A 15,019-nucleotide genomic window follows, 5' to 3' on the forward strand; every position below is an offset into this window, starting at 1 on the left:
GTTGAACATTGACCCAGGAACCAAGAGGCTGCCGGTTGGATTCCTGGTCAGGGCACATGCCCGGGTTGTGGACTTGATCCCCTGTGGGGTGCATGCAGATGGCAGCCCATCGATGATGTTTCTCTCTCATTGATGTTTCTATCTCTCTATCCCTCTCCCTTCCTCTTTCTCTAAAAAAAAATCAATAAAAACATTTTTAAAAATAATTTTAAAAAATCTATAGGGACCTTGATAAGACATAGCACCTTTTTGACTTTTAGTAAAAGCACAACCTATTATTGTCAAAGTTAAACTGATTTTCTTTGGGCTTTATGCATGTTAGATAGTGTAAAGTGAGCTGGAGAACAACTGAAGAGGAAGCTCCATCTCTAGTTCACTGTATCACTTTGGACAAGTTATTTAATCTTTCTTTTCCACATTTTCTTTATGTCAAATACTCTTTTTTTACTCTTGGTATTATAAGAAAAATATTACTAATTTATATTCTTATAGGACTTTTATTTGTATTATCTCATTTAATTCATTAATTGCAGTGAAGATCCAAGGGGTTATAAAAGTGCTTTGGAAAATATGAAGTTTCTTTGTTTCATTCTGATTCTGAAAAGATTGATGATTGTTTACCTTAGCGACCTGGAGCATTTGCTATTTACCTGGAGCCTTGGCATTTAGACATCTTTGAGTTTCTTGATTTAAAGAAGAACACAGGAAAGGAAGAACAGCGTGCCAGGGACCTTTTCTTTGCCCTTTGGATTCCAGATCTCTTCATGAAACGAGTGGAGACTAATCAGGTGAGAGATGGATACCTGTTAGTAATAATTACTTGATTCACATAAGCTTTTTCTTTAATCATCTTAAATCATGCTTAGGAATAGTCTACCTATGAGTTTTGCTACAGAAGGTATTTTGAACAAGTTAAGAGGTGCCATTCCTGCTTTCCTGGGTTTTTATTTTCCAAAGTAGATGCTGTCTGACCTATATGCTTAAAATTGTATACAAACAGGCAGAACTAGATATTTGGACCTGAGCCTAAAGTGGTTATTTCTATAGCAGATTTCCCAGACAGTCTATGGAAGACACCCTATGCATTATAGTGTTTCTAATGGATTATGTATGGTTGCTTATTTGAAGTTTCTCATGTGTGATACTGTTCTTCCCTTTGTAGGACTGGTCTTTAATGTGTCCAAATGAGTGTCCTGGTCTGGATGAGGTTTGGGGAGAGGAATTTGAGAAGCTATATGAAAGGTATGGGAAAAATAGGAAAGTAATAATGTTTTACATGTTTTTCTCTTATTTGGGGATCCACATTTCAAAACAATATCTTTCATTAGCCAGTTTCTAGGAATATTTGGAAGCATCTAGGAGAGAATATGACTAGTAATTTTATTTTGGTCAGCTTTACTTATTGAATCTTTACCAAAATTTTGGCTTCTGTTTTCTTTCTTAAAACTTTGGGACATCTAATATTTGCTTGAGTTTTTGATGCTTTTAAAAATGAAGGCAGTGAGTTAGCAGGGTTATTTTGCTTTGTCATATAGCACATTTGATAAATTTGTATTGCATATAGGAATCAGAATCAACTAGGACAGTACATGTCATTAACTAATAGCACAATGGTACTACTTTAGCACAAAAGCACAATTTGACTATTTTAGGTTTTGTTCTTTTTATTCTGGAAGGTGGTGTTGATTTAGTGGGTTTGGGTTGTATTTGAAGAGATTTAAAATTGCCTGGCTTTCTTCACTGGTGCTAGTGAGAGTACAATAAATGTCATATTCCTTATTTTTTTCCTTAGCTAAGTTTAGTAAAAAATTTGCATTTTTACAATATTATATTTCAGTGCCTTTCTTCATGTTATCTGTAATAAAGGTTTTCTTAGGGACTATTAAAGTAATATTAGCTTTGTCTTTCAGTTATGAGAAACAGGGTCGTGTTCGCAAAGTTGTAAAAGCTCAACAGCTTTGGTATGCGATTATTGAGTCTCAGACAGAGACAGGTACCCCATACATGCTCTACAAAGATTCCTGTAACCGGAAGAGCAATCAGCAGAACCTGGGAACAATCAAATGCAGCAACCTGTGCACAGAAATAGTAGAATATACCAGCAAAGATGAGGTAGGTAGAAAAATTTTTGCCTAAATCTACTACTGAGAGGTGAATTTTAGGAAGTAAAGTTAATTATTTGTGAATCCCTCACTTGATTTCACTTGAGATGGGTGAAGGGAAATTTTATAGCTTATTGGTAAGCAGAAGGGCACCAAAATAGACAGCAATTACACAGGAAAGAAGAGGTGTGATCTGTGCCCTTGAATATCTTTTAGTCTAAGCCATGTAGAAGTCAGTCACCTGTTTCTTAAACACATGTTGTTGTAATACTCTTTACTTGAGGGAAATAGTAATGTACAGTCATGGTAGTTTAGGACAAACACAAAAATGTGTTAGGATGCTCTTTCAGTTTAAAGTATGTAAACTTGTAGAGAATCCTTTCAGTGATGGTGAGAGAAAATTCTAATCTCAAATCTTTAAGGTGATTCACTGAAGAGACAAGGCCAGAATGGAGATATAGATTTAGTTAAAAAAAAAAAAAGTTTATGGAAAAGCTTCCATTTGGGAAGAAAGGTCTGTATGACAGATCAGAGATATGGATTGGTTTTATGCAATGAGTGTCAAATTTGTTTTGATGTAGCAAATACATTAAAGTTTGTTATTGGTAGAGATGATTTTGGCCAGGGGAAAAGAGTTAGTAGGTGAAAGCTGGAATGTATCATAGGCCTGTGTAGGTTTCAGAAAGGAAAATAGCATTAAAATGGTGGGATGAGAAGGATAGATTTTACTTCTGTTATAGAAAAGAGGTTTGTGGTTAGGTTAAAGAGATTGTTGTAGTAGTTGGATGACAGCTTTTTGGATATTGGATATAAACTATGAAAATGAGGAGGAAGGAGCAGATCACAAATTGTAGGACCTAAAAAAATACCATGACAAAAGAAAAATCAGGGAGAAAATGGTGAGTTAAACATACTGGTAAGGTTGCGTTTAATTCAAAATTTATTGAGTACCCAGCTATGTGTAAAGCACTGTATTAAGTGTTTTGGGAATATAAATGAATATGGCTCAGCCTCTGCCCCCTGGAAACTTATAATTCAGTTGGAGGAAATTGACATATACTAAAATAATTACACAAGATAGATTATATTATAGACTGCAAGAAAACTCTTCCAAATTACACATGCCCACCTCACCCTCTGACAAAGAAATTTGTTAGAAATATGGACAAATATGGATTCACCCCTTTTTTTTAATCCTCACCCAAGAGTATTTTTTCCATTGATTTTCATACAGTGGAAGGGATGGAGGAGGGGTGAGACAGAGAGGGAGGGAGAGAAAGAAAGACAGAGACAGACATTGATGTGAGAGAGACACATCAATTGATTGCCTCCTTCACGTGCCCCAACCAGAGCCAGGAATCAAACCTGCAACCAAGATATATGCCCTTGACTGGGAATCGAACCCACAACCCTTCAGTCGGCAGGCTGACATTCACCACTGAGCCAAACCAGCCAGGGATGCCTCAGGATTTTTGCTGTTAATACTCTTTCTCCCCACATAGGCACATGGCTTGCTTTTTAACTTCTTCCGTTCTTTGTCCATATGTCATGTTCTCATTGAGGTCTTTCTGGACAACTCTATTTTATTTTATTTTTTTTATTCTTTTAAAAAATATATTATAATAAGTACTTATCCCCAGGTCTCTTATCTTCTTTTTTTGTCTTATTTTCTCTCTCTAGCATTTAATAGACTTACATGATTTGAGCTATGTTTTGAAAATGGGTGCTTTGGCAACAAGTATAGAATTGAGTAAGTATGAAGGGCACAAGGGAGTCTTGTTGAGAGGCATTGAGGTTTTGGATTAGGATAGTCATAATAAAAATGGAAACGAAAGTATATTAATTCAACATTATTAAGCTTACTGTATGCCAGATGTGTCGCCCATACTAAAAATATATGGATAAGATATGATCCCTACCTTTAAAATGTTATTACCTAGTATAGTGAGTGTAATGGGAGAATCACCTGAAGAGCTTTTTCAAAATTCATCAACTTGGATCCTCTGTTGTTAAGGATTTGTCAGAATCTCAGTGAGGGTGAGGTGGGCATGTGTAATTTGGAAGAGTTTTCTTGCAGTGATGGAAATGTTCTGTATCTGGTGGCTGTGGGACACTTAAAATGTTACTAGTGCAGCTGAAAAGTGAATTTTAAATTTCATTTACATTTGATTACATGTGGTTAGTGATTGTTGTATTGGACAGGGCACGTCTACTCAGATATACATAAAAAAATTATAACACAATGTGATATAAGGGGTAATAGAGCCATGTACTATGGAACACAGGATTTTTTCCTCATCTTACCTATTCACTGGTGCATGTTATAACTCATGTGAATAAATACTGGGATTTAGAAATGAACTGATGAATGATGAAGAGGGAGAAGTAAAAGATAAAAATGAAAAATTTTAATGGTAGAGTGTTAGAGGCTTATATGGTAGTGTTATCCACAGAGAGGAAATAAAAATTTTGTGATTCTTGACTCTTTTTCTTTACATTCCAGGTTGCAGTTTGTAACTTGGCTTCCCTGGCCCTGAATATGTATGTCACATCAGAACACACATATGACTTTAAGAAGCTGGCTGAAGTCACCAAAGTCGTTGTCCGAAATTTGAATAAGATTATTGATATTAACTACTACCCTATCCCAGAGGTATGAATAGATATCTCTGCTTATTGATAATTATTGAAATTCAACGTGAAGGGAGTTTATCACAGTCTGCTTGCCAGGCATCTACACTAATAAAAGACAAAGATGCTAATTGACCATAACTTCGCTATGCCCACCAGCCAATTAGAGTGACTATATGCAAATTAACCCAGCCAAGATGGCGGTTAATTTGTGTATACCGGCTGGGAACGAAGACTGAAGACAATGTAGAAGGAAGTGGAGTGCTGCAGAAGGGAGCAAAGTAGAGGCGGCAGAGGCGGGAGTGAAGCAAGCCTCAGCGGGTTTCGCTCCCTTCTCTGCTTTGCGCCAGTCGCAGGAAGCCCTATTCTTGCAGGAATCTTCCTGCAACGGGCCTCTAGTCATTTAAATAGTTATTATTGGAATGGTGTGAGAAAACAGATAAAAAGAGTGTATGTCATTTGGTACAGAATGTTGCTTTTTTTCTGTTAGTAATGTCTCTTTCTTCTCTAAACCTATTGGCATAAAGGCATACTTATCAAATAAACGTCATCGCCCTATTGGAATTGGGGTACAAGGTCTGGCAGATGCTTTTATTCTGATGAGGTATCCTTTTGAGAGTCCAGAGGCCCAGTTATTGAATAAGCAAATCTTTGAAACCATTTATTATGGAGCCTTGGAAGCCAGCTGTGATCTGGCCAAGGAACATGGCCCATATGAAACCTACGAGGGCTCTCCAGTCAGCAAAGGAGTAAGTATATAGATAAAATTTTCTTCTTTTTTCTCATTCTGCGGGCCACCCTCCCTGTGCACTGCTGGGCACGGTCTGTGTGTTTGCCCCACCCTCTATCGGGTGTCCCCTCCATCTGCTATACTCTCCATCCACGGTTCCGTCTGCGCAAGTCTTATCCTCTGAGATGTCTCTGACCATGAGGAAGCAGGCCAAATTGCAAGCCTCTGGGACATCATGGGTGCTACTGTAGCCCACATGGCTTGCAAGTGTGGTGCATATGTGCATGGCCAGGAAACGCCTGTCAGGTTGAATAAAATTTTTGCCTCTGAGTTCCTATAGTAGGCTAAATGGTAGCCCTCAAAAAGATAAGCTTATAGCATAACTAGGCACAAAATTTGTGCATGGGTAGGGTCCCTAGGCCTAGCCGGGGATCAGGGCCGATTGGGGCCTTCCTTCCCTGGCTGCCAGCTACTGGCTGGGGCCTTCATTCTGCACTGCCCCCTGATGGTCAGCACACATCATAGAGAGTGACTGAATTCCCAGTCTTCCGGTCAAACTTTGTGTATTAGCCTTTTATATATATATAGATTCCTAGAACATGTGAATGTTCTGTTATTTTGTTTAAAGGGGTCTTTGAGATATAATTAAGGACTTTTGAGATAAGGTTATCCTGGATTTTTCAGATAGACCCTAAGTCTACTGACAGTTGTCTTTATAAGAGACACAGAAAAGAAGAGGAGGCAATATGACCATGGATGCAGAAATTGGCATGATGCAGTCACAACCCAGGAATGCTGATAGCCACTAGAAACTGAAAAAGGCAAAGAACATAATCTCTAGAGCCTCTGGAAGGAGCTCGGTCCTCCCAAAAACATGTTGATTTGGGTTTCTGGCCTCCAGAACTATGAGAAAATATTTCTCATTTTATGCCACCAAATTGTGGTAATTTATAAAACCAGCCATCAGAGACTAATATGGTACTTTTGTCCTCTGGAGTAAAACAGGTGTTCTGTTTTAGAACTAGTCATTGCTTAAATGACTTAAGAAGAATGCTATCTATATTCATTTTCTAATGCTAACCTTATTGAATTGAAACAATATACATTCAAGACAGGCTGTGCCCAGATCAAAATGACAGAGTATGTAAGCTCTGTGCTCACCTCCTGCCATAATCACACCAAAATTACAACTAAATTATAGAACAACCATCACTGAGAACACCTAAAGACTAGCTGAACAGAATTCCTATAGCTAAGGATATAAAGAAGAAGACATGTTGAGACTGATGGGAAGGGTGTAGATGTGGACCAGGCAGGTCTTACAACCATCAGCACACCTTGTAGCTCTTGCTAAGCGTCCCTAGCCCAGCACAAGTGACATCCAGTCTCAACTTGCATTGTCACTTTTATCAGGTGCTACATAGTGGCAGCCAGTTGTGGCCTGTAACATAACTTCAACTAATTGGTCACAAGCCCAGCACAAGTGACAGGTGGCCTCAGTTCACATTGTACCCACCAAAGGGTTCCAAGAATGACACCACAAGTAGCATTCAGTATCGGTTTGCAGTGTAGCCTCTTCCAAGTGCCTCCTAACCCAGCGAAAGCGACAACCAATTGCAGATCACTTGCAGCTTTTACCAAGAAGTCCCAAGCCTCGCAAAAGCTGACCTTGGCCTGTACCAGAGCCCCTCCCAAGAGGCTCCAGGACCAACAAACCTGATGGCTGACTTCAGACCACATTAGAGCACCACCCAACCAGCTCCACAAATGAGACACCCAAAGGACAGACTCAGCTGGCACCAGAGACCTGCTAAAGCAACTTACGCTCTATGGGGTCAGCCCCAAACAACAGCTTGTCTACTGTAGTCCCAGCCAGTTAGCATGAGGATCAGCCCCACCCACTGACATGCCAACAGCAGTTGAAGCTCAACTACAAGAGGAGGCCATACATGACCCACCTGGCTCAGGTGACCAGGGAGACTGTGTCACTGAGCTCCACAGAACACTACATAAAGCCACTCTGTCAATACCGGGAGACATGGCAACTCTACCTAATACATAGAAACAAGCAAAGGGAGTCAGGCAAAATGACACAAGGACCATGCTCCAAGTATGGGACAAAACTCCAAAAAAAAGGAAACAAGGAATCTACCAGGTACAGAGTTTAAAACACTAGTTATAAGGATGCCCAATGAACTTAAGAATAGATGAACTCAGTGAAAACAGAACCAGTCAGAAAGGAAAAATGCAATGATTGAAATGATGAATTTATTCAAGGGAATCAGCAGATTATATGAAACAGGATTGAATCATCAGTCTGGAAGGCTAGGTAGTGGAAACAATCCAACAGGACAGCAAAAAGAAAATAATTTAAAAATAAGGATGGTTTAAGGTACCTCTGGGAGAACATCAAGTGTTCCAAGATTCATATTGTAGGGGTACCAGAAGAGAGAGTAAAGGAATTGTAAACCTAATTGAAGAAATAATGACTGAAAACTTCCCTAACCTGGGGGAAGAAATAGACAAGTCCAGGAAGCTTAGAGTCCCAAAGAAGATGAACCCAGAGGTCTACACCAAGACACAGCATAATTAAAATGGCAAAGGTTAAATACAAAGAAAGAATCTTAAAAGCGATAAAAGAAAAGCAGTTAGTTGCCTACAAGGGAGCTCCCATAATACTGTCAGTTGATTTCTCAGCAGAAACATTGCAAGCCAGAGGAAATACTCAAAGTGATGAAGAGCAAGGACCTACAACCAAGATTACCCAGCAAAGCTATCATTTAGAATTAAAGAAAAGAGAAACTGTTTCCCAAGCAAGAAAAAGCTAAAGAAGCTCATCACTACCAAACTAGAATTACAAGGAATGCTGAAGGTTCTGCTTAAAAAAAATAAAACAAAACAGTACGCAGGTTCCTCAGAATAAAAATAGAACTATCATATGACCCAGTAATTTCACTTCTAGATATTTACCTGAAGAAATCCAAAACACTAATTCAAAGAGGCATATGTACCCCTATATTCATTGCAGTATTATTTACAATAGTCAAAATATGGAAACAATCTCAGTGCTCACCAATAGATGAGTAAATAAAGAAGATGTGGCATATATACAATGGAATATTACTCCGCCATGAATAAGAAAATCATATATTTGTGATAACATAGATGGACCTAGAGGATATTATGCTAAGTGAAAAAAGTGAGAAAGAGACATATAATTTTGCTTAAATGTAGAATCCAAAAAACAAAATAAATGAACAAATGAAACAGAAGCAAACATATTGAAAGACCATATTAATGGTTGCCAGAAGGGAGGGGAGTTGGAATGGTTGAAAAAGGTATCAAGAAATACAAATTGCCAGTAATAAAAATAATCATGAGTATGTAAAGTACAGCTCAGGGAATATAGTTAATAATATGCACGGGACACATCCGTCTATACCTCCGCCATTTTCTTCCTCTCAGTTAATATGTAATAACTATGTATGGTGTCTGAAGGGTACTAGACTTACTGGGGTGATCACTTCATAAGGTATATAAATGTCTAATCATTGTTTGTACACCTGAAACTAATGTAATATTGTATGTTAACTGTAATTGAAAAATAATTTTTTTTTAAAAAGAGGGGATTTCTGACCCATGCCACAATATGGGTGAACCTTGAACACATTATGCTCAGGGAAAGAAGCCAGATAGTATATAATTTCACTTGCATGAGGTACCTGAAATAGTCAAATTTGTGAAAAACAGTAAGTAAAATGATGGTTCCCAGGAGCTGGGGGTGGGAATGGGAGTTATTTAATGGATATAGAATTTCTGTTTTGCAGGATGAAAAGATTTCTGGAGATGGATAGTGGTGATAGTGCACAACAATGTGTATGTATTTAATATTGCTGTACTGTGTACTAAAAAAATGGTTAAGATGTTAAATTTTATATTGTGTATTGTGCAACAATAAAATTTTTGTTGTTGGTTTGGTTGTTAATCCTCACCCGAGGACATTTATTCCATTGATTTTTAGAGAGAGTGGAAGGGAGGGAGGGAGGAAAAAAGAGAGAAACATTGCTGAGAAAGAGATACATCGATTGGTTGCTTCTCACACATATGCCCTGACTGGGGCTGGGGCTGGGGATCGAACCTGCAACCCAGGTATGCGCCCTTGACTGGGAATCAGACCTGCAGCCCTTTGGTGCATGAGCCGACACTCTAACCACTTAGCAACACTGGCCAGGGCAACAATAAAAAAAATTTTTTATGCAGTTAATTTCAATTTTTAAAAACTGTTCCAAAAAATTAAAGAAGGGAGCCTCCCAAATTGATTCCTTGAGGGCAGCATTACCCTACTACCAAAACTAGATAAAGACACTACAAAAAAAGATAATTATAGGCAAATATTCTTGATGAACATAGACACAAAAATATCTTCAACAAAATATTAGCAAACTCTAGCAAACTGTATTCAGCAATACATTTAAAAAGTCATACACCATGACCAAGTGGGTTTTATTCCCAGGATGCAGGGTTGGTTCAACATCTGTGAATCAATTTATGTGATATACTTCATAAACAAAATGAAGGATAAAAATCATGATTATATTGCTATATGCAAAAAAGCGTTTGACTGGATGCAGCATCCATTTATGATAGGAAAAACTCAACAATGTGAGAATAGTGGGGACATACCTCAATATAATAAAGGGCATTTATGACAAATCCATAGGTAACATACTCAAGTCTAGAAAGCTGAAAGCTGAAAGCTTTTTGCTTAAGATCAGGAACAAAACAAGAATGTATACTTTCACCACCTTTATTTAACATAGTATTGAAAGTCTTAACTACAGTAATCAGACAAGAAAAAGAAATTTAAGGGCCCTGGTTGGTGTGGCTCAGTTGGTTAATCCTCACCCGAGGACATTTTTTCCATCATCCCATGCACCAAAAGGTCTCAGGTTTGATTCTTGGTCAGGGCACAAGCCTGGGTTGTAGGCTTGATCCCCAGTAGGGGTTATGCAGGAAGCAGCCGATCGATGTTTTTCTCCCTCCTCCTTCCTCTCTAAAATCAATAGAAACTTTTTTCTTTTTTTAAGAAAAAACTAAAAAGCATACAAATTGAAGTAAAACTTGTTTGCAGATGACATACTACATACAGAAAACCCTAAGGATTCCACCAAAAATCTGCAGGATAAACAGACTGTGACAAGGGCTGTGAAGAGATGACACTGGGTAGTGGATTGCAGCGGCCTGGGTTTGTGCCAAGGCCTCACTGATCAGCAGAAGCCAGTTGTGCAGTCCCAGGTGGTGGGGATGGAAGCACAGAGTACTTGAGGTGCCTGAGAGATCACCCAGTGGTGCTGACTGGGGCCTGCTACTGAGTGAGGCCAGAAGGACATCGATGGCATTTAGGAAGAGGGCACTAGGTCCACAGCCTGTGACAGAAGGCGGAGGAGCAGCTGGAAAGCATTTCCACCAGGGAAGCTCGGATGCTGTAATAAAAATCAGAGGTTTATGTTCTCATTAAACTCGAGCAACCAGATCATATCTGCATCTAACTTTGCTTCAGCCAGCGATCAAGCTCTAGGCCTGAATGAAACCAAAAAATAAAAAGTGCATTTTTTAAAAAGTCATTTTATTGTTTGTTGTCCCTACAGCAACTCTCCTCTGATTTAAAATCATGTGATTTCTGTGAAATGTGATCCTTATGTTTCTGATTCATTTACTGATCAACTAATGATGGTAAAAATGGCTTTGAAATGACAACATTTAGCACAAAGTTAAAAAAAAAAAAGATTCCTCCAAAATACTATTAGAACTAATAAATTTATAAAGTAGCAGGATCTACAATTAATATTCAGGAATCAGCATTTTTATACACCACTTGCGAAATACCAGAAAGGGAAATTAATAAAACAACTCCATTTACAGTTTCATCAAAAAGAATCAAATGCCTAGAAATAAATTTTACCAACAAGGTAAAAGACCTGTATTTGGAAAACTAAGACATGGAAGAAGATTCAAAAAAAATTTTTGGAAGGCTACACTATGCTCATGGATAGGAAGAATTAACACCTTAAAATGTCCATACTATCCAAAGCAATCTACAGATTCAATGCAATCCCTATGAAAATACCAATGACATTTTTTTCACAGAATTAGGACAAATAATCCCAAAGTTTATGTGGAGCCACAAAGATTCTGAATAACCAAAACCATCTTGAGAAAGAACAACAGTTGGAGGTATCATGCTCCTGGTAGCAAACTACACTACAAGGCTGTCATAATCAAAACAGCATGGTACTCACAAAAATAGACACATAGATCAATGGATCCAAATAGAGAGCTCTGAAATAAACCCATTCCTGTGTGGTCAATGTATCTATGACAAAGGAGGATAGAATATACAAATGTGGTAAAGACAGCCTCTTTAATAAATGATGTTGGGGAAAACTGGAGAGAGACATTTAAAAAAGTGGAACTAAACTACTTTTTTTCCCACCATATACAAAATGGATTAAATATTTAAATGTAAGACAAGCCATAAAACTGGACGAAAGCAGGCAGTAAAGTCTTTGACATTGCTTTTAGCAATATATATATATATATTGGATATATCTCTCCAGGCAAGAAAAACAAGAAAAAATAAACACAGGGGACTACATCAAACTAAAAGGCTAAAAGGTTTTTGCACAACAAAGGAAGCCATCAGTATAATGAAAAGACAACTTACTGAATGGAAGATATTTGCCAATGATACATCTGATAAGGGGTTAATAACCAAATACATAAGGGACTCATAAAATGTAATACCAAAAAAGCAAACTGACTGAAAAAGGCACAGGACCTGAACAGACATTTCTCCAAAAAGGATATATGAAATACACATATGAAAAGATGCTCAACATCACCAATCAGGGAAATTCAAATTAAAACCTCAATGAGATTACCTCACATCTGTCAGAATAGCTATCATCAGTAAATCAATAACCAGCAAGTTTGTTGAGAATGTGAAGAAAAGGGAATCCTTGTGCACTATTGCTGAGATTGTAAATTGGTGCAGCCACTGTGGAAAACAGTATGCAGGTTCCTCAAAAAATTAAAAATAGAATTGCCATATGACCCAATAATTCCACTTTAGGATATTTATATGAAGAAATTTGAAACACTAACTTTGAAGAGATATGCACTCCTATGTTCATTACAGCATTATTTACAATAGTCAAGATATGGAAACAACCTCGGAGTCTTAGGAAAAGAGGAATGGGTAAAGATGATGTACATATATAAATGGCTTATTACTCAGCTATGAATAAGAATACTTACCATTTGTGAAAACATGGATGGACCTAGAGTTATAATCTACACTAATAAAAGAGAAACATGCAAATTGGTGTCACTCCGCTACCCTTCCCATTGGCTAATCAGCATATCCTTATGCAAATTAAATGTCAGCCAAGATGGCGGCCGGCAGCCATGCACTGAAGCGAACAGGGAGGCTTGCTTGCTCCAGTGACAGCGGATTCCAGCGTTCCCTGCCTGACTTGCCGGCCTCTCAGCTGCAACTCTAAGCAACTATGTTTTTTAACAAGCTGTGCAGGTGTTTCTTATGGATGTTAAATTTTGAGATCTACTAGTTTGGAGCAGGGAATGCAAACTTTCCGTAAAGACCCAAATAATAAAAAATATTTTGGCTTTGCAAGCCATACAGTTTCTGTCACAGCTATTCAACTCTGCAACTGTAGTAGAAAGCAGCCATAGACAATATGTAAACAAATGAGTGTAGATGTATTTCAGTAAAATTTTACTTACAAAAACAGAGTTTTTTTGGTCCACAGTCTATGGTTTGCTGAACCCTGTTTTAAAGTACTTAAAAGTACTAGAAAGTACCATAAGGATTAAAGTTCTATAAGGATTATACATGTATAGCATGTATAAATAAACATTATTATGCATTCTTGTTAATATGTTACCTGAGTTATGTGTTATTTACTTTACACATAAATTTTAAGTCAAATTTATCAGAAACGAAAGGCTCTCACTGGGATATCCTGTTTTTTTAGTTTTATTTCAGAGATTGCTTGAAATCGTTTTTTTCCCCTTGTTTTGTTTACTGAAGCTAAATTAATTTGTATTACAAAGAGTTAATTTATAATTCTGAATAGTAACTTGGCTTCTTAAAAAGGATGTTGTACAGTCTAATTCTCCCAGGTGGAAAAACAAATGGCTGCTGGTTTTCCATTGTGTTCCTCTTTGTTTCATATCTAGCGCATTGTTTCTGAAATTGTTAGGTTGATGTCCCTTGAGAGACTGATTTCATCCGAAGAGAGCCGAGGCTGAGCTAGGGAAAATGGAAACAGGAACATTTATTTTTCTTTTTGAATTGCCTTCATTGAGGTCTAGGCAAAAGCAAAGTCATGTATTATGTTTGGAACAGCATGTGGTCATTCCACTTTTGAAAAGTCTAAAGGGAAGTGAGCCAAAGGGGGTAAAAAAACAACCCCTTTCCTTGTCACCTGTTAATATGCACTACTAAAATGTTTCTATTCAGTCCTATATAATAAAAGGCCAGCGACCATAACGGCGTCACGACCAGAATGACCAATTGACCAGTCGCTATGAGGTGCATTGACCACCTCTCAGTCCCTCCCCCCAGCCCACAGGCTCCGATTGCCGGATGGCCAACAGGGAGCCGAGATGGGTGTCGGCGGCTGGGCAGGACTAGGGACTGGTGAGCGGTGGAAGGCAGACCTCTCGGTCCCTCCCCCCGGCCCTCAGGCTCCAATCTCCAGATGGCAAACAGGGAACCACGGGGAACTGGGATGGGTGTCGGTGGTGGGGCAGGCCTGGGGACTGGCGAACGGGCAGAAGATGGCCCTGATTGCAGGCTAGGCCTAGGGACCCTACCTGCGCATGATTTTGTGCACCGGGCCTCTAGTCTATGTAATAAAAGCCTAAGCGACCGTTATGGCAGAATGACTAGAACAACCATCATATTTCAAATTATAGAGTGATTTATCATCAGTCGACTTGTTTATTCCTTAGATCCTTCAGTATGATATGTGGAATGTTACTCCCACAGACCTATGGGACTGGAAACTTCTCAAGGAGAAGATTGCAAAGTAAGTAAAACATGTAAAGTAGCTTTGAAATAAGAGTTCAGGTTTTCATCCTGGCTCCTCAGAAATTAGCTGTTATTTTAACTTCTGAAACTCATTTTTTTTTTATATATACGGAGCTAAAATGACCCATCTGCAGAACTATCTTTTATTTTATTTTTTTATTTTTAAATTAAATCTTTATTGTTCAGATTATTACAGTTGTTCCTCTTTTTCCCCCCCATAGCTCTCCACCACCCAGTTCCCACCCCACCCTCTGCCCTTACCCCTCCCACTGTCCTCATCCATAGTTGTACGATTTTGTCCAGTCTCTTCCTGCACCCCCACACCCCTTTTCCCCCAAGAATTGTCAGTCCACTCCCTTTCTATGCCCCTGGTTCTATTATATTCACCAGTTTACTCTGTTCATCAGATTTTTTATTCACTTGATTTTTAGATTCACTTGT

General features: G+C 38.4%; 1 protein-coding gene across 7 annotated transcripts in view; it reads left to right on the forward strand.

Moving 5' to 3' along the window:
• The window catches only part of RRM1 (ribonucleotide reductase M1), a 52,681-nt gene that overhangs the window by 30,062 nt on the left and 7,600 nt on the right, over positions 1–15,019 (forward strand). For all 7 annotated transcript variants that reach the window (XM_005867144.2, XM_014540473.1, XM_014540472.1 and 4 more), the window contains 6 exons: positions 627–788; positions 1,163–1,242; positions 1,911–2,112; positions 4,606–4,755; positions 5,261–5,482; positions 14,500–14,576. In XM_005867144.2, the coding sequence (XP_005867206.1) occupies positions 627–788; positions 1,163–1,242; positions 1,911–2,112; positions 4,606–4,755; positions 5,261–5,482; positions 14,500–14,576 (893 nt within the window). The remainder of the gene's footprint in view (positions 1–626; positions 789–1,162; positions 1,243–1,910; positions 2,113–4,605; positions 4,756–5,260; positions 5,483–14,499; positions 14,577–15,019) is intronic.

Source organism: Myotis brandtii, unplaced genomic scaffold (assembly GCF_000412655.1).
Source record: "Myotis brandtii unplaced genomic scaffold, ASM41265v1 scaffold244, whole genome shotgun sequence".
Lineage (NCBI taxonomy): Eukaryota > Metazoa > Chordata > Mammalia > Chiroptera > Vespertilionidae > Myotis > Myotis brandtii.